This window comes from Symphodus melops, assembly GCF_947650265.1.
Source record: "Symphodus melops genome assembly, chromosome: 11".
NCBI lineage: Eukaryota > Metazoa > Chordata > Actinopteri > Labriformes > Labridae > Symphodus > Symphodus melops.
In genome coordinates this window covers 3,674,224-3,694,104 of record NC_136701.1, presented here as the reverse complement: position 1 = coordinate 3,694,104, position 19,881 = coordinate 3,674,224, and the positions used below count along the sequence as shown (strand labels likewise).

General features: G+C 46.0%; 1 protein-coding gene across 1 annotated transcript in view; it reads left to right on the top strand.

Moving 5' to 3' along the window:
- Nucleotides 1-14,646, top strand: part of zzef1 (zinc finger, ZZ-type with EF hand domain 1) — a 32,142-nt gene extending 17,496 nt beyond the window's left edge. Inside the window, exons 37-54 of the mRNA XM_079356141.1 lie at nucleotides 475-644; nucleotides 833-1,016; nucleotides 1,105-1,268; nucleotides 1,855-2,135; nucleotides 2,269-2,443; nucleotides 2,536-2,668; nucleotides 2,888-3,114; nucleotides 3,919-4,227; nucleotides 4,320-4,420; nucleotides 4,524-4,659; nucleotides 4,780-5,139; nucleotides 5,257-5,400; nucleotides 5,592-5,760; nucleotides 5,853-5,951; nucleotides 6,078-6,243; nucleotides 7,133-7,283; nucleotides 10,827-10,898; nucleotides 12,262-14,646. Of these exons, the coding sequence (XP_079212267.1) occupies nucleotides 475-644; nucleotides 833-1,016; nucleotides 1,105-1,268; nucleotides 1,855-2,135; nucleotides 2,269-2,443; nucleotides 2,536-2,668; nucleotides 2,888-3,114; nucleotides 3,919-4,227; nucleotides 4,320-4,420; nucleotides 4,524-4,659; nucleotides 4,780-5,139; nucleotides 5,257-5,400; nucleotides 5,592-5,760; nucleotides 5,853-5,951; nucleotides 6,078-6,243; nucleotides 7,133-7,283; nucleotides 10,827-10,898; nucleotides 12,262-12,342 (3,122 nt within the window). The 3' untranslated portion in view covers nucleotides 12,343-14,646. The remainder of the gene's footprint in view (nucleotides 1-474; nucleotides 645-832; nucleotides 1,017-1,104; nucleotides 1,269-1,854; nucleotides 2,136-2,268; nucleotides 2,444-2,535; nucleotides 2,669-2,887; nucleotides 3,115-3,918; nucleotides 4,228-4,319; nucleotides 4,421-4,523; nucleotides 4,660-4,779; nucleotides 5,140-5,256; nucleotides 5,401-5,591; nucleotides 5,761-5,852; nucleotides 5,952-6,077; nucleotides 6,244-7,132; nucleotides 7,284-10,826; nucleotides 10,899-12,261) is intronic.
- Nucleotides 14,647-19,881: the final 5,235 nt, after the last annotated feature.

The following is a 19,881-nucleotide window of genomic DNA, read 5'->3' as shown; positions in this document are numbered from 1 at the left end:
ATGCAGGTTTTAGAAAAGCTCAGATGAATGTCTGCCCAGTGTTTCTTAAGCACCTACCTAAGGTAAGAACATACTGAATGTGACTTTACGTTTGGAGTACATATAGACAGACACTTATAGGGGGGTAAGTGTACAAAATGAAAACATCCAAATCAAATGCTGAACTAAATTTCAGCATCAACAAAAATAGGCTCAGAGTAAACTCTCTCTTATCATAACATTAATTTACCTGGAGAAAACTGATTATATCTAAAAAAGAATTACTAAACTCCTCAAGTTGAGCGTGACCTGAGAACCTCCAAATGGAGGCGTCCAGGAAGGCATGCCTGCTGATGCGTCATTGGTCAGCACACATGGAAACAAGAAAACCTCCAGTACTGAAAATCCAGATCCTCTGAGAACAGATGTGAGAACTTCATGTAGAATCTGTAAAAGAAGAGATGATCAAACGTTTCTATTCTTTCCTCCATGAAGGTCTGCGTTCCTCTGCCTTGCTCGCCATGCTGTCGTCCAACGACTCGTCTTCTGACAGCGAGCTGTGTCCAGTCTCACCAGAGTCCTCTCAGGAGCTCAGTACCACTGACACCTCCTCTCTGCCTGGATCCACCGCAGCAATCTGCTCTCCGACGTCTCCAAAGGACAAGGTGAGGAGCTGAAGACAATCACAACACTTTAGGTCAACTGGTTATTGAATTCACTGAATTTGTTTTGCTTAAAAGTAATGTGCAATATCAGTCGCTCATACATACTGTACGTCTTTGTTTCCTCTCAGTTTAACCCCCATGCTCTGCACCTGTAAACATACTGAATGGTTTCATTCTCTCACCTCTAGCGCAAACCGTCCAGTAAGGAGAAAAACTCAAAGGAGGTGGGCTCTCCTCCTGAGGTGTCGTCCCCTCCGAGCACTGGAGAGCGGGACAAAATGAAGCTGGTTATTCAAGACACCCTGGACTCCCCTAGCCTCAGCCAGACCCCCTCAGTGTCCAGCGACGACCCCCTCTCTCCTGTGGTCCGGAGTAAGTGTTGAGTACGAGTCCAGCAGGCTGATTTGATCTTTGTTTTTATATCACTAAATCTACACTGCATGTCCTGAAATGTTCTCAGCTTCAGAGTCCGGACCAGGAGCAGTCAACTCTCCGACATGTGACGCTGTAAAGGGGACGGATGAGAGGCTGCCGCAGGTCCCCCTTCAGGAGCATGTGTTCTCAGAGTGCTCCAGAGAGAGGATACTGGGTCTACTGGCTGCCATGCTGCCACCAGCAAAACCAGTAAGTCACAGATATGACTTTTCATCGTCTAACAAAGTGAGTCCCAGTGAGATTACATCTTGTATGTGAAGGGAGAACTGTCCAAGGGACTTAGCAATGTAAATAAAACATGACTATAAATAACAAGCGGATACACAAAACCATTCTTAGAGATTTCATTCGGCATCAGAAAAAGCTGAACTGGACGTCTCCAGAGGACCGCTTTCTAAATCACTGCTCCCCACTCCCACACAACTGTGAGCTCCTCATAATATATCATGAAGAGTTAGATTGTCAGGATTATTCTTAACTTTTGTTTTTGCACAGATTTAACAAACCATATAGAGCATAAAGAAGAAGTGCCAGGCTAGCTTTCTCCAGCAGTTTTTATGCAAAGCTAAGCTAACTGTGTGCTAGCTCTAAATGTATGTTCATAAAATAAATAGAGTGCTGCCAATCTTCAATGTGCACATTTACCACAAATACTCAAATTTACTGACACTTGTCCTTTTCCTGAAATGATTCCCAATTCAGCATCTGCATCGTTGTTCTCCACAGATAACATGAAGATGTACAATTATAATGTTCTCCTTTGTGTCGTCCTCAGGGCTGCACCCTGTCTCTGCCCAGTCTGAACTCCATCCTGCCCCAGCTTTTCAGAGCCGTCATCTCCAACGCAGGATCTCTGAACGAGACCTTCCACCTCACACTGGGGCTGCTGGGTCAGCTGCTGCTCAGAATCTCTCCGACAGAGGCCGACACCGCCGTCACAGAGGCTCTGGCTGACAAATACGAGCTGCTGACACAGGGAGAGGCGGCCAGTTTAGACACTCAGGGCTGGAAGACCACACAGCTGCTTTTCAGCCTGGGGGCGGTGTGTTTAGACAGGTGAGAGGAGTCATCGTCTCCACACAGACAGGATACTTTCCCTGCAGCACTACTACCTCTGACATTGTTGTCTGCATGCTGTTGAATACCACTAAGGTGACTTGTCTCCTTCCGTCTCTTCCTGTTTCACTAGTCGTATTGGACTGGACTGGGCGTGTACGGTGGCAGACGTTTTGCACAGTCTGAATGTGTGTCCCGAGTGGAGCTCAGTCATCGCTGCCTTCACTGACCATTGCATTAAGCAGCTTCCACAAACGCTCAAACGCACCAACCTCTTCACCCTGCTTGTGCTGGTGGGCTTCCCAGAGGTAGGCGGTCCACTGGACTCGGTAAAGTGTGGTACACGCGTGTTCCTTGACTTTCGTTAAACAACTTTGTGGCTCCTCTGTGTGTGTGTCAGGTTCTGTGTGTGGGCACCCAGACGGTGTTTATCGACAACGCCAATGAGCAGCACAACATGATCCTGCTCAAACACTTCACAGAGAAGAACCACGCTGCTGTGGTGGATGTTAAGACACGCAAGAGGAAAACAGGTTAGTGGAGTGGTAGCACTTCTATCAGGTCTGCCAGTGTTTAGAAAGAACATCAAGGCTCACTGGTTTAGAGGCACGTTACAGTGGTCACAGGTCCGACTCCCGGTCCTGTAGAAATTTGTCTCTCCCTTCAATCATATGCTGTCCTGTCAAATCAAATGCAAAAGGCTGAAGAAATAACATAAATTGAATCCTCTGTGTTGTGTTTCCTCTTTCTAGTGAAGGACTACCAACTCATCCAGTCCCAGGATTCCACTACAGCTGGTCTACCGGGGCAGTCGGAGGGCCAGGGCTCCTCTAAGACCCTGCTTAGCCGCTACCTGAGCAACTTCACCTCCATCATCAGCCACCTGCTGCAGACCAGCCAGGACAACGGCTCTGCTGACGCTGTGGAGGCGTCCTGGGTTCTCTCCCTGGCTCTGAAAGGACTCTACAACACCCTGAAGGTACCGGAGACCTGGTGATACGACGTTATCATTATGTACTTCTGTCATAAGAAGATAATATTTGAGTTTTTGCAATTGGCTGGTTATTGAAATGATGCATAAAACAAGGAGAATCACCTGCTGCGTCGCACATGAGCCCTTTTCAGACTGCGTTTCCACAAAAGTACCGTAACAAATCTCAGCCATCATCACATCTTTGAACATTCATATTGTCATGACCGGCTCAAAGCCCATGGAAGATAAAGGGAGAGACACCCAAAATAACACTTAATTAACTAATTTAGATGCAAAAAATCTGAATGAAATTAGAAAAGGAATGAATTATGGAAGTCAGTAGTATCACTAGTTTTTGTGATTGGGTATGTGAAAGTGTATTGTGCATGTGTTTGATGGAGAAGAAAGGCAAAGTAACAAAACAGATAGCATGTAGAAAGTCTCTGTGAGCAGACTGAGATGACAGAGCACCGGCCCCCCCCCAGTCAGACTGATGACAGCCACACCAACACGCAACACAAGAAAAAGAGAAGGCACAACCTAACAGGCCACAGGGCCCTCACAATATTGATTCTGCAATGGCATTATAAGAGCCCGGATTATTTGGCATGCGCACACACACAGCGCTGAAACATTCTCTCCTCTGTTACTACCTCCAAAGACAGTACAGACGGAGGATCACTTTGTCCCCCCATTACGCTGCCACAACATTCAGATTGCGAAACATCAATATCGTGGCCCTCTGAAGAGGGCCTGACTTTACCCGGCATGTGTGACAGGGTTTTGATTCAGTTGTGGTCTGTTGTGTAGAAACATGGAGTAGACCAAGCTCAGGAGGACATCCAGCAGTCAGGACTCACCCAGCTGCTGGTGAGGAAGTGCAGCAAAGGGACGGGCTTCAGCAAGCTGTGGCTGCTGCGAGATCTCGAGATCCTCTCCATCATGCTCTACTCCTCCAAAAGGGAGATCCACTCCATGGCCCAGGACCCCGAGCGAGACCAAAGGGAGCAGGACAAGGAGCACGACTCGGACCACTCCAGCTGCTGCGCCGACGAGCCGGACGTCAACAGACCCGACCCGTTAGAGGGTCTCGATGAGGAGACAAAGATTTGCTTCCAGGTGATGAGGGATGCAGGTTCTAATCAACGCAGCAAATAAATACAGTCGGATATGAAAGTCTTTATTTATTGTTTTTTTTTTCTTCATCCCAGATCACCCACGATGCCTTAAACGCCCCTCTGCCCATCCTGCGAGCCATGTATGAGCTGCAGATGAAAAGAACCGACTCTTTCTTCCTGGAGGTGCAGAAAAGGTCAGACACAACTTCTTCATTTCCTTTAGAGTTGAACTTTCTTTGTGCCAATCCAACCGGGTAAAGGTCACCTAATACCGCCTCTCTGTGTTTTTTTTTTCAGATTTGATGGAGAAGAGATCAAAACAGACGAAACCATCCGCACGCTGGCTCAGAAGTGGCAAGCGAGCAGACGGCCTCGCTCTGAGGAGAGGAACACCAAGGCTGTGGACACTGACATGATTGTTGTATCCTGTGTGGTGAGTTTGTGAACCTCCATTGGAAGAATTAATACACAACTTAAAAACCGTCATATCACTAACTCTACAAATGAATAAGATACTGTGTCAGTATCCTGATAAACCCTCATCATCCCCCAGTCTAAACCCAGTCACTGTGAGAAGGCCACGGAGGAGATCAACGTCGTGGCCCAGAAGCTCATCACCAACTCAGAGAGCGACTTACAGCTCAGCTACGCCAAACAGAGGCGCACGAAGAGTTCGGCTCTGCTGCACAAAGAGCTGGACGTGCGCAGCAATCGGGCAGTTCGTCAATACCTGGTAAAGGTAAACCAGGCCATCGCCACCCTGTACGCCCGCCACGTGCTGGCCTCGCTGCTCGCCGACTGGCCTGCAGGGGCGGCGCTGAGCGAAGAGGCGCTGGAGCTGAACGGGGCGTCGCACATGGCCTACATCCTGGACATGCTGATGCAGCTGGAGGAGAGGCCGCTGTGGGAGAAGGTGGGCAGTGCAGTCTTCCTGTTGTGTTCACATCAGTGATGGAGAGTTCAGCTGTACAGCTTTGTTAATGAATGATCTTCTCTTTTCTTTTTTCTTTTTTTATCAATGGTTGATCAGATTCTGAAGAGGGTGCTGAAGGGCTGCAGTCAGAGCATGCTGTGCAGTCTGTCTCTCACTGCTTGCCAGTTCATGGAGGAGCCGGGTATGGCCCTGCAGATCCGAGAGTCCAAACACCCGTACGACAACAACACCAACTTTGAGGTGGGTAAACTGCCCCTTATCTTTAGTTTTAGAATTAGCTGCTTCAATTGCAAACACAACTGTTCAGGATGCATCCATATTTGGATAGAGCGTGTGTCATTCTTTTCTTGTATCATAAACCTTTTATTTACTCCTAGACAGTCTCCTTTTTTCAAGTCGGTTTGAAGACAGTTTTATTTCCACCTCTTCAGGACAAGGTGCACATCCCCGGGGCGATCTACCTGTCTGTGAAGTTTGACTCTCGCTGCTACACAGAGGAAGGCTGTGACGAGCTCATCATGTCCAGCAGCAGCGACTTCCTGCAGGACGTCCACAACTTCAGCGGCTCTCCTCAGAAATGGTCCGATTTTGAGATTCCAGGTGAGTCATGTGTTCCTCTTCTGCTCTTAATGTTTATATGATGTATGAATCATGTTCGCTGTTCACTTGAGGTAAATGCTGGTTTCTCTTAGGTGACACCCTGTACTACAGATTCATGTCAGACATGAGCAACACAGAGTGGGGATACAAGTTCACTGTCACAGGAGGCCACAGAGGACGCTTCCAGACAGGTACGCTGCAAAGTACAATATTTCTATTACCTTCTGTTTTTAGTCATCTTTCACTGATCAGGGAGTCGAACCTGTAAAAACAGAATACGGTTTTCATCCTCTCTGTACTGTCCCCTGTCTCACCAGGCTTTGAGATACTGAAGCAAATGTTAGCAGATGAACAAGTGCTTAGTCACCTTCCACTCGCCGACATCTGGGAGTGGCAGGTGGGCGTGGCCTGTCGTCAGACTGGGAACCAGCGTCTCAAAGCCATCCACTTGTTGCTCCGCCTCCTGCAGTGTCAGTCCACGACGTAAGAATTCAAAGATCTCTTTCTCTTTCCTTCCACATTCCTCCTGAGTGGTGCATCCTAATTTTGTTCTCCTGTGAAGTAATTTAACTACTCCCTTACTTACTGTCACGTATAAACACTGAAAGGTAAAGGTCCGTCTATCTGGACCAGCTAACTCTTAGAGCACCCAGCAGTGTCACTTCCTCGTGGTGCAGGATTTAACCTCCACACAGCGTTTGCATAAAAGCTTTGACAGACGTCATCTCGGATGTGAGGTGAAGGATGTGTTCAGGAGTTTACATACGCCGACCGACTCAGCCACAGTCAGGTCACAAAGACATGGAGCCGTGTTTTATCAATACTACACCCCTGATCCCTTTTGCTTCTTATGTCTTCACTCAAACTTTTTTTTCCCAAACTCTTTGTATTAACATTTTCTAATAAAATGACAGCGGTGAATAATATTGATTCACCATTCATTCACTCCAACTTTTCACCGAGCTGAATGTTTAATGTGCTGGTCTGTTTCACTGACACATTCCCACAGCGAGCTGTTTGTTCTGCCTTCTCACTGTAAACTATAGGACATGGAGCAAGAAAGCCCGAGCTACCTGAGCCCTTCCAGAGAGGGGGCGTGGTCAGACACGGCTCATTTACATATTTAAAGCTCCAGACACAGAAACAGCCTGTTCTGAGTGAGAGGGGTTTATAGACATGATCAGAGACAGGATACAGAGGAGGGGAATATGTAACCTTTAAAGACATTCAGTCTTTTTTGGTTTTATTTGGGATTAATGTTAATACGATGATAATGCATAAAGTTTGATTCTATGAAATGCTTCTGGTGGCTTTTTTTCTAAATATCTTTTTTTTTTTCGCCCTGCACTTGTGATTCTTGTCTCACGTCCAGCGCCTGTGAGCTGACGCTGCTGCGACCTCTGTGGCAGCTCTTCATGACCATGGAAAACAACCTGAGCCAGGATCCCACCAGCATCACTGTGTTGCTGCCTCTCCACCGAGCCCTCACTGAACTCTTCTTCATCGCAGAGGCCCGGGCCATCGTGAGTGCCACACACACACGCACGCACACACACACACACACACACACACACACACACACACACACAAACTCACGTATGAAGCCATAATGATATATCTAATTGTATAGGTGTGTTGTTACAGCTGGAGGCATGACTAGCTGACATTTGAGGTCTTTGTTTAGGTGTGTTGGTCGTCATTGGGCTATGATAACATTTCTGTGGACTCTGGAGATAAAATATACAACCGAGTTTCTCAGAATGAGGCTTTTTTGAATAAATCTTAACGTTTGTTTTCTACCTTTGTCCTAAACCCTCTCTCTGTCTTTATCCGTCTCTCTGTGAGATGAGCATGTTTGTCCTCCTCCCACCTGTTCTCTGTGCCGGGCTCGGGGCCAAAGAACGTCCCTTCAATCTGCCAGACGGCCACACTGCCACACCGGCTCCCAGCACACTGCCTGAGAGAGAGGGGAAGAGATGCCATCCATTTTGTGATGCGCTCTCTCTCTCTCTCTCTCACTCTGGATTGTCCTGCATTATTGATTAAGAGGAGTCTCACGTCGTCAGCCAGGAGATTCCCATCTGCAGACCAGAAAAGCAGTGTGTGTGTGTGTGTGTGTCCCCCCCGTCTCCCTTCAGGTCTGCTCGCTGCAGCCCTCAGGCCGCTGATCTGACAATAAAATTACATCAGTCGACTCGTCATCAAGGAGAGATTCTGGGCTCCCATCTGCTCAGACTGGATGTAGTTTTTATATGTGAGGGAGGAGGAGACGCTCAGGGGCGGCTGGTTTGTCGGACAAACACCAGGGGGCAGTAGCAGTGTGCAGCAGTTTGTCCTGAGTGTTCTTTGTAGAGTGCCGTGTTTGCGATGACAGACACATTCAAGTGTCATTTTCAACTCGACGTGTGTGTGTCTGTGTGTGTGTGCAGTGCTTTGGCCCCTCCTGCTCCTCATCCATACCTTGAAGCAGTTAAAGACGGAAGTCCTAGGAGAGGCTAAAAGACTGGTTGTTCGATTGTTTTGCACCCCATTGTTGTTCTCGTCACATTCACTTCCCCGATCAATGATGTGCCAGAAAACTCCAGACACATTTTTATAATCTTTATTTTTACCAGACGTATTTACAAGACATCAGCGCAAACAATAAATAAAGAACATAAGAGAACATCTGGCCGGGTCGCTGTGGCAGCAGGCTGAGAAAGTTGCCCCAGACGTCGTTTCCTCCTGGAGGATCCCGAGGGGTTCCCTGGCCAGAAGGGTTATACGATCCTTCCAGCAAGCTCTGGGTCTGCCCAGGGGTTCTTCTCTAATGAGGACATGCCGGAAAGTCCGCTAAAAGGAGGCGTCCAGAAGCCATCCTGATCAGATGTCTGAACCGTCTCAGCGGACACTTTTTTCGATGTGACGGAGTAGCAGCTCTGCTCCTCGCTCCTCGCTCTGTCTGAGCCCAGACCCCCTCTGGAGGAAACTCATTTTCAATCTTATTCTGTCAGACACTTCCCAAAGTTGAGACCATAGGTAAGGGTTGATAATCTTGTTTCAGAATCCTCTCTAAAGCCTAGAACTTAAAAAAAAAAAAATCACTTAACCAAAGACAGAGAAAGTTTATGAGTCCATACGGCCAAAACGTGCAGCGACAGTTTATTTACTATCGCTTGATGATTGCAAAGGAAAACCACACACCTGCTAGCCCCTCCTCCGCTGTCACGTGTGCTGTTAGGTGGTGCTTTTGTGTCAGGATGTTGTCCAAAGTCTAATAAGACTGTCAGAGATTACACTGAAACTTCTGGAGAGGACTTGGTCATCTAAAGTCATTGAAATAGTGTCAGTGTGCTGTGTAAGGACGTCTTGGTATGTTTTTCTGCAGTTGTCAGAGAATGTAAACATCCGTCGTTTTGAAGTGATGGGAAATGTAAAAGCCTGTGCTGCTGCTCCACAGAGTGTTCACTCTGTCTCTTTCCTGAACTCTCTTTGCCCTCCAAGCCTTCTCGCCGAGCACCTCACTGAAAGCTGTGAGTCCGAGCTGTGGCTCCTTTCCTGCCTGTCATCCCCGCCCCCCCCCCCATATCCTGCTCCATCCACTGTCTTAGCCAAACGAGGAAAAAAACTGGGCTCAAATCTTGAACAAAACAAGCAGTACTTTACCACCCTGTGCGTAAACGTGCAGCAGCTATAAGGATCAGCTGTCTACCTACAGCCTCCTGCTCCATCTGTCCCCGGCCTCCTAAACGTGCAGATTAGTGTGCACTGGGGTCGGTGGCCCTCATGTCACATTGACTTACGAGTGTAACTGCAGTGATGATATACAGCCAACTTCACAGACTCCTTTCTGGCCATATTAGGACTGAACCCAGAAGCGGCTGGTTTTAAACCTTTCAGGGGCTCCAGTGCGGTTCACATTCCAGCCTCAGTCCTCAGCCGGCTCCTCTGAGACCGAAAAAACCCTCTACCCAGGAAGTGAAAGTTATATTTAGGAATCATGTCGTGCATGACTACTGACTGTACAAATGGTCCTAGGATGTTCCCCGGCATAAACAGTCAGGCTGCAGCAGGATGGATGGAGCAGCAGGGATCTGGATTGTGTCTCCAGTCCCGTAAAGACTCGCTTGTCTTATCTGCGCTCTCTGACTCTGTGTGCTGATACAAGCCGGGACACGTCTGTCTCGTGGGGCTTTAGTGGAAGAGCTCCAGAGATCGTTTATAACTTGGAGCAACTTTATCAAACTTCCAGACTTTCGTCCCACACTGAGAAGCAGATGAAAGAGGGGGAACCAGTTCAGCAGCGCTAATAGGATAAATATGTATTGACCTATATATTGCAAGGTTAAAGGGCCAGAAACAGAAGTGCTGCTTCTCTGACAAACAATGCAGCAGCCAGTATGTCCTCCTTCTGACTTTAGATTCTGCTCCTGAATGTTCTGGATTTGTTTGGACCAGAGAAGGTAGGCACTTTAAAGGCCCCCCCCAACATGGTCGTTTTGGACGCCCCTGGGTTTGCCAGACATGAGAGCAGTTATCAGGTCAACAGGTGTCGCAGTGATTTAGAGGTGCAGTCAAACTGGTTCAGATAGAAGTGATTGTAACTGACCTAAAAAGCCTCTGCATGTTTCTAATAAGCTCCACCAGCAGAAACCTGCTCAAACTAGGATCAATATTGGAGGGAGGTTAGAGAGCAGAAAGGTTTACAGACCGTCACCACCTTCTCCCACTCGCTCGAGGTGAATTCTCCTGATGATATCCTGCTGCGTGCTCACATCAGCTCACTCTGACTCTCTGCAGAATAAATTCGTGGAGGCTGGAGGAGAAAATATGTGGCTGTTTTAGTTCACACCTGCTCACCGCGAGAACTTCAGGAGTTTTTCTGAAATTTTGTGCAAAGTGTGAGAGCACTAAAGTATTCAATTTAAATATGTACAGGTTCAATAGTTCACCTTTTTAAAATATTGCGTACTGCCGTGCTGGACCGTATCAGCGTTTCCTCCCTTACTCTGCAAGGGAAGCTTGTATTGAATGATTGATCATGTTTGCAGACGCATTGTAAACAGGCTGTCGTTGTGTTTGTTCAGTCACAGGGGATCCTCCAGGAGTACCTGTTAGCCATGACCACTGACGAGCAGCTCCTCAACCACACACAGATGGTAAGACCTCAACCGTCCACACCTTTCCTCTCTGACGTCCTCCCTGCTGCCAATCCCTCTCAGGCCATCTTTTAGGTTTTCCTGCCAAACGTAGATGATATCATGTCACAGGATTTGTGCGTGCACCCTCAGGTACACAACCCTGTTTCTGAAAGAGACAGTCTGGTTAACCGAGCGCTCTGTGAGTCACCCACAGCCTCAAGTCCCTTTTCGCTTGTGAATCACGAAGCTGTTGACACCCAGCAGATCCCTCAGCAGCCCCCCCTCCTTTTGTTTGGAGTGTGTGTGTGGGCCTCACTCAGGACTAATGTATTTGATAATTACAGTCCATTAGCATTCGTGGCTGAGCGAGCCGCAGCGCTCTCTGCTGCACCGTGGACCCCTGAACGCGTCAGAGGAGCCTGAAGGCAGCTGAGAGCAGCAGAGGATGCGGGGGTCGTGAAAAAAATAAAAACACCGTAGGTGGTTCTGTCGAGTGATTATCTAATACCTGTCAGGCTGGAACCAAACCCTCGGTGGCTTGGCAGTAGTCATAGCGATTATGACGACAACGATGCAAAGTCAAAGAGCGAAGATGCAGAAGCTCACTCTGAGGGAGCAAAGAAAAATGTCCGAAGGCGTCCAGAATAACCGTCTTGTTGACGTTTAAAACGATCTCTTAAGGCGAACTCCTACTATGCAACCCGTACCGTGCTCAAGCACCTCTGACCTCCACTGTCCTGTTTGTTTGATCAGCGCGAGTACACTTCATGATAGAACGTCTCAGCTCGCAGTGTTGCAACAGCTCCATTGTCGTGTTTTCAATCGGAGCTCGTTTGGTAGAAGCTTTGGGATGCGACGCTCCCATACTGAACAGTGTCTGGTTTCACATTTACAATCATGTTAAAAACTGTTTGAATGTTCAACATGTTGGAAAAAGAACATGAATATGTCCACTTCCAAAAGTCAGGGCAGGAACTTTTGAGATAAATGATCTTGGATCAAAGTTTTAATCAAAAAGATTTCTGAAAGGCGTTCATCGAAAACAAGAGACAGTCGATTCAAAGCACAGCCGTCCTGCTGGAGAAGATAACAGATTGAATTTAAAATCCTGTCAGTGGTGATGTGCACTGGACCGAGACGGAGAGAAACTGCCTCCTGTTATCAGTTCAGTCTGAGACGGAACAAAAAAAAAACAATAGAGGCAGTCAATATTTTAAGGCGCTGTTATTTGAAGCCGTGTACAGAAAGTCTATGCAAAATAAGAGAAGTCCTATTTAATGCGTCCATATTTCACCACTTATCGTGCCCTGCAGAGCCTGTGTGAAAAACGAGGTTTCCCCTTCTTTCCTGTGATTCATTCGCCTTCTTTTTTATCGTGCAGGCTCTGAAGAACATCGCTGCCATCAGCCTGGCCATCAATTACCCCAATAAATCTACCAAGCTCCTCAACGGCTCTCCTTGAGGGAGCCACAGGGAGACGTGGAGGGGGGGGGGACACACACATCCTGACTCTGCTGGATCACGTGGAATGAGCCGCAGAGAGGCGGGGGGGGGGGGAGAAGAACCGTCCTGACCAGGACCCCCGCCGCCCCTCCACCTCCACACCTGTAACTCTCTGCACTTCTCTGGAGCTGGGGTGGATTACACTGAAGGAGCACTTTCCACACTTACTCACAATCCTATTTGCCTTAGGTGAATCCGGTATATCAGCAGCAAGTGCATTCACTGGAACAAGAACAGGAACAGCTGCGGGGTCTCAATTTCTTTTCTTTTTTTTTTTTATTTGTTATTATTAAGTTTTACTTGAAGATGCTGTGCTAAAAGGACATGCCGTGTGCCAAATTAGCGACCTTCAAGGGGGGGGGGGGGGGGTTCTTTTCTCTCTTTCTTTTTTGGTGTCCTGCCTTTCTTCTTCCTAAACAGCAGCCACTCTGGGTTATCTCGTTGATCATGGTGAAAACAGGTCACCTTGGCGACTCGCGGGTCTCAGCGGACATGTAGAGCATCCTAAAAATACAGTCCAGGACAGTGGAGACTCATTAGTCACCACGGAGAAAAGGTACTGACCTACAAGCTCATTCAACCCCCTCCCTCCTTCCTTCCTTCGTTTAATCTACCTTTCTTCCGACCCACCTTTTTCTCTGTCTCTACTCTCCGACAGCAGAAGTCGACCGTGGTTGTTTTAGTGCTCTTCTTGAAGGATAGGATCCGTAGATAATCACAGATACCCTAAACATAAATCTATCTTGATGAAGCTCAGAACTCCACACACACACACAGAGACACACACGAGACCTGCTGACAGTTTGATCGGGCTGCACAGGATCAACGTAAAGCCAATAATAGCCATAGTCAGCAGACTGCAAGGCGAGGAAAAAACTGTGATAAATGTCTATCGCAATGCATTCCTTTAAAGGTTATTCTGCCGACAAGTTTGAAGTATTTTCACTCGTTTACTAGTGAAGGAATGAATGATGTCAAAAGAAGTTCATGAAAATGAATAACAGCAAAAAAACTAAAAAAAGATGGGGGAGAAACCGTTAACCCCTTAAAGGCCTTCAGTTTTATCCATAAATGTATTTATTCTTATCTAAAGTTTCATTTGGCTCTTTGTTTTACAGCCGCGAAGGACGAGCTGCTCACACTGTCATCTCCTCAGAGTTTATGTACGGAGCTGACTCCCACAGAAACACAAACCCTTTCTCCTCTCGCCACTTGTAGACACGTAACCGACCACCATTGTTACCGATCGCTACGCTGACAAATATACACGTGACTGTAAAATAGACACAACCCACTTAATCACAGGCTACACACACACACAGACAAGTTTATTACCTCATCTTCTGTAATCACACAAATAATCGATGGCGTGCTTCTCTCAATGTTTAACGTGGCATTCAATCGCATCACATTGTAGCCACATCGATGTTTCACCTTGACGTACAAAATAGCAACCATGTGGTGTTTAGTGACGAATCGAAGACGGAGGGAGTTCAGATGGATTTTTTTTTCCAGTTTTAATTTTCAGGTTTAGAGGTGGTTTTATTCATAGGAAGTTGTGGTTGTTTATACCAAAGAAACCAATCATTGTGAGCCATGAGACATCTCCGACGCAGCTCCTGGAAGAGCGCCATCTCTGTCGATCACGCATGAGAAAGCGACCCGTGTGAGGAAACCTTTAAACATCAATCTCTTTGTTTTATTTGAATTTGTCATGTTTTTTTTTATTATTATTGTTTTACGAGGCGGCCTCTTAAAGCGGACCGCAGAAACAGCTCGGCGGTTTTGTTTACAAAAGCATCGGCTGCAGTGAGGAGAGAGGAAGAGCAGCACGCAGCCTCGCCTCACCTATCTACGACGTGCCTACGGTTAAAAATGAAGCAATCATAATTTAACTCATGTTAGCCGAAAAGTTATTAATTCTATTTTAAAAGAGAAATCTATCGTTTAATTTGAGGTTGTTTTGTAACTTTTTACTTTTATTGTCGGTCGCTCTTTTCTGTTGCTGCGAGGACGCTTGATATTCGAGGCTGACTAATTTGAATGTACATATCTGTGAATATTAATTGCACAGGAGAAAGACTTTGATATCAACCCCTTACAAATATATATATAAAAAAACAAATTTATTGGGCACTAACAGACAAGACACTTTGATTCAGATTTTGTATGCATGGCACATTGAAGGTTACAGAAGATAAATATATATAAACGACTCGGGTTGACATGTGATCCATTTCTAATAAAAATACAAATTACTGAATGTCTGCTGTCATGTGTTTTTTTATGAGGCTGCACCGAGGAGGTCTGTTTTGTAGTCCAGACGGACCACACTAACCGAGACCGGGACACACTTGAGACCAAAGTGCTCCCAGACCGAGACAAAACCAAGACCAAGGCAAGGGGAGACAAAGACAAGACCGAGACATATAGGGATCGAGACCAAGTTAGGGCGAGACTGAGACAAGACTAGGACCATAAATTTCAGTGTTACCAATTGTCCTCTTGTGTGCAGGGGGCCTGTCACCTATTTAGACTTTAAAGGTGGGGCACAAACTACACAATAAATGTCTTGAAATTATTAGTTTATATAGAAAGAAGTGTTTTCCTTCAGGACATGGCAAACATTCTTTCAATGGTGCTCTTGAAATAGGGAGTCTGCCACTCTGAGATCAAGAGAAGACAGAAAATATGCTTTTAGTTCCAAGACAGGACCTTCAAAAAGTGATTTCCAGACCCGTCTTGACACCAAGACAGATTTTAGTGTGTGCTGCACAGGATAATGTATTGATCAGTCGGTCTGTATGGATCAGAGCCCACACGCACCACCTGCAGAACCTGTGCTCAGCTCTCCATCAATAGTTCTCTCTCTCTCTCTCTGCTGGTGGATCTTTGTCCTCTAAATAAACATATGCTTTATCACAAACAAAGATCCTCATATTCACTGCTTCTATGTACGATGTGTTCCACCTCAAAGCCCCCCCCCCCCCCCCCCTCTCTGCCTCCCCCTCTTCCTCGCCCCTGCCTGTGATCTGGAGTCTCATGGACAGAGCTGATGATGGCGGCAATGAGTGCCGGGGCGCTAATGACATCTAATGCAGGAAATATTCAATAAGGTCTCCAGATGATTCAGAACCCTCCCCCTGCGCCAGCGAAAGCCCCCACACTGAGGCGTGAGTCAGCTCTCTTACCTCCCCTCATCTTCCTCCCTGTGCTCTGGCCCCCTTCCTCTCCTCACTCTCCTGCTTTCTTTTCAGCTCAGGATCCCACAGCTCTCCTTTCATGGAGGTGAAAAATGCATTTTTAATCATGTTTGAAATTCCAATATTATGGATTTAATACAAGTTTTTATATGCTTAAATGTCATGTTTTTGTCTTGAGCATAGACTGTAAATATTACTGGACGATGCTGGAAATCCTTTCTCTGCCTAACTTTCATTCAACATAACGACAGGCTGAGAACTGAAGCAGAGGTGGGTTTTAAGGTTTACAAACTATTACACAGTGCCTGCCTGTCAATCATGTCAGCTACTATGGATTATACGCATTGGTTTCGAAATCAAAACAGAGCCATTTTTAGATATTCAGTTCTCGTATGGCGCGTGCCAATGATGATTATAACTAATTAGACCTATTTGTGTTTTTGTGCTAGGCTGTAAACATGTTTATTTCTGCTGTAAAAATCGTCTTTGTTGGCTGCGTTGTGTATGTGACTTACTGTGTTTCTGCAGCCAGCCTCTAGTGGACACTCGAGGAATTGCAGGATTTCAAACTTCAGCAGCAGTAGCTTAATTTTTCAACACCGGAGGTTGCAGCTTGGTTAAGCCTCAGTTCGTACCTCTGGTACCTGCTCATCAGTGGAACAATTCTCCGCTAGCCTCTACGTCATCTTTTGTTTTATAGTATTGATCGAGAGCCCCCTGGTGGCCGTATCTACACATTGTATCTTTAGAGGTGTGCCTTTATATGAGATGTAGATGTATGCTGGATCAATGGCTCTCATGCATGTAAGTGAGGGGCGTGGCTTTTGAGGGAGGGGGTGGGTGAATACGGAGCACTGAGGGAATGCTACTTTCAAAATCATGCTAGTTTTTGAAAATTACCAACCCTGCCTTTAAGTTAAAATGTCATTTATTAATTAGTAGGCTACATGATATTATTCTGAGCATAATGACAAAAAAAAGAAAGAGTTATAATCACTTAGAAGCATCCACCAAAAAAAGACCTCCCACATTGAGCTCATTTCATGAGGCGCACTGCAGGACAGAAACATTATGTCTTTGACCTCATTTGCTTTTATGGTCTCCTTCAGCTGTTTAACTCATGAATCACAAACCACCATGAGCATCCTATGAATCATGATGTTAATGTTTTCCACAATGTTTTTCTGTAGCAGTACAGCTCAAACACCCCCCATCTTGTCTGACATCATTTTCCTGGACTATCCTTCCAATAAATTAGACGACTTCATGTCAGACTCTGAGGGTCAGCTGAAGGACAAGAGCCCTGTTTGAATCGGGCCTTCCTGTTTCGTTCTCACCATCTTATACCCATCACTAGACAGATGCTGCTCATTTTCATGTCATCATGTAGGCAAACAGTTACCGGCTTTTTAATCATTACTTTCTCTGGAATTGAGCATTTTTATAAGAAAGCTGGAAAAGATAGGAGAAGAGAGAAAAGGCAGGATGCTCTAAATATACTCTGAAAAACTGCATCACACAAGAGGGAGCGTTGTGCATAACATCTTCTCTGCTGAGATTCACTCATAGGTCCGAACATAGTCACAGCATGCTGATAGTACAGATTCTCTACCTTGAGTGTTGCTTTTATGCAACAGTTCTGCAAGATATAAATGGGCTTCCAAAGCCCCCCGCAGTAACAGGTCACTCACCCTTCTTCCATTTATATTTATAGTCTATGATTTTAAGTTAGCTTGACCCACGTACCATCTGTTAACATGGAGGTTTATGGAGGGTTTATGACTGCAGCCAGTCAGCATGGGGAGACAGACTGTAAACAGAAAGCAGGAGCTTCACACATACCACCTTTACACCCTTCCCGCTCCAGCTTTTGACAGTGTTACTACCTCAGCTGCATGCTCAGTGGATGTGTAACCTCACCGTACCATGCCTCTGTTACATTTGTTGACAGTGAGACATAAAAGCACCACTTAGAAATAGGTCGTGAAAAAGTGGCCATTGTATTCTCACAGTGATATTGTACTCAATGTGACCGATCACACAGAGAAGGGGCTTCCTATGGCAGCTTCTCCGAAAACACCCGAGCAAATCCAGAGGGAAAAACAGCTGGGAGCGCCTGTGGAGTGGGCCTTTGGGATTTGAGTGAACGTAGAGCTCTCGCTGTTGCTCTGCTCCTAGACGAGGATAACTTCTGTGCCCTCCCAAAAACTGCTCGAAAAAGCGTTTCACAGCAGCAGAGAAAAGCGCCTCGCAAGCGTGCTGTACCATAGGAAAACAATGATCATGCTGGCACCACTTTTCGAGCAGTGTGTCTCTGTGTGATCGGGCACAATGTCCAAGCAGATGATCATTATGTAACAGTCTGAATTTATTCCTGTAAACTCTTAATGTGTAACATTCCTAAAAAGAAATGTTTTTCTTTCCCCCCTTTTTAATCTTGGCTGTGAAACTTTTTTGGAAAATAAATGACTCCTTTTTTTTTTTTATTTCTCTTTATTCAGGACCTATTAACAGGCTCACTCGGTTACACTGTGAGTTCATGTCTAAATTCACTGGCGTGTTTTATGTCTTTTGTTTGCTTTTCCACCGTCCCCCTGTTGTTTCCACGTTCACCTTTGGCATCCTCTGCACCCACAGCCTCGCTGAAGAAACATGCTGCCACACTGGAGGAAACTCCAGCTCACCTTGTCATAATGAGACCTACTTCCTGTCACCCTCCAGGGACACGAGGCCGTTGTGGGTCAGCTCTCGCGAGACTCAAGGATAATTGGGTATTTTAGACTATCCAGTGAGAATAAGACACACTTAGGACCCGCACCCGTATTAAGTAGCTGCACACATGCTAATCTGTGATTGCACTGGGAGAGCTTAGCGTGCTGTTTTTGATCTAATTTCTCACCTGTGTCAATCCGGGTTATAGACGGGCCACGACAGGAGCAGCCATCTATGGCTCCTAGAGAACATGAACTGTAATGGACAGACGGGGGTTCCTATATTAGCGCTGCTGTTCCAGGCCTGTTGGCTAATCTGGATCATTAGGACGAGAGCTGGGTATGACTAAGAGGGCATATTGGCTTTAAAGGGCTGAGGTTAGAGCAGACGGACTGGCCTGCTGTGTTCTGAGCCTGTGTCAGATAAAAGCTTTGTGTTTGATTCTGATCAGGATGAAAATGAGTCATCTGCTGACAGAATTAGATTTAGGACAGAGTGACCGAACTGACTCTATATGTCAGGCTTAGTGTTGGAGGCAGAACTGTTGACATTTGATATGGTTACAGGTACATAGGCTACCTATCCATATCCATTGACTCCTTCTGATCTTTAATAGAGGAAACATTACAGTGTTTTTAAACATATATTTGGCAACCTGAGTGTTTACATACCCACAACATGTGAAAGTAACCCATCCGGTCTTTAGCACAGAGGAACATTTTTACAATGTGTGCTCCTTGTGACATCACAGTGGGATTCTGGTACAAAACTCCCCTCCCCTCTAGTGGTATCTCCACCCATTGACTCTAACCCTCAGCAAAACATTTGTGCAGGTCCACCATTTCTTGCTAGTGAAGGGAGTGATGTCTCTCAGGAAAACTCGGGGGGCCGTTGCATTTAAAGAGACACACGCCAAAACAGAGCGTTCTGAGAGAGCTGGTTTCTTCAGGGTCACAAACCTCCTCTGCTGCTTTATTCATGTTTTATCTGAACCAAAGCACAGCACAGAGGTTTCATTTACAGGGGACTGATTGAAAACATGGAGAAGGGGGATAATAGGAACTCTTTAACAACTAACATGCAAGCTGAGTAGAAGGCCAACAATGCAAGGTCTCATCCAGGTGTTCCCTCAGGCCTACATTTCCCCTGCATCACGGCTTGCCCTTCTATAATGCAAACAATATTGTAATCATATTTTAGCTGATTGGAGAGGAGAGATGTTAAGCTGTTTAAAAACCAAGAGTGACACAAATAAATGACGTAAAATTGCCACGTAAAAGATGGCGCAAAGGCAGCGCAACATCTGTAAATGAGGAATAAGGTCTGAAAGTTTAAGACCTTCATTTTAACAGATCCTGCACAGATGAAATACAAGTACAGCTAGTAGCTTTATGTGCCGTAGACAGTAATAATGCAATAATATATACAGGATATTAAAATATAATCAATACACAAACCGCAAAAGACAACAAAACATTGTAGAGAACATTAACACTAAATAATAAATAATAAACAAAAGGAACCATACAAGAGGGCAGAGCGGAGGGGGCCAAATGAATATATAGAAATGACCAAAGAAGAAC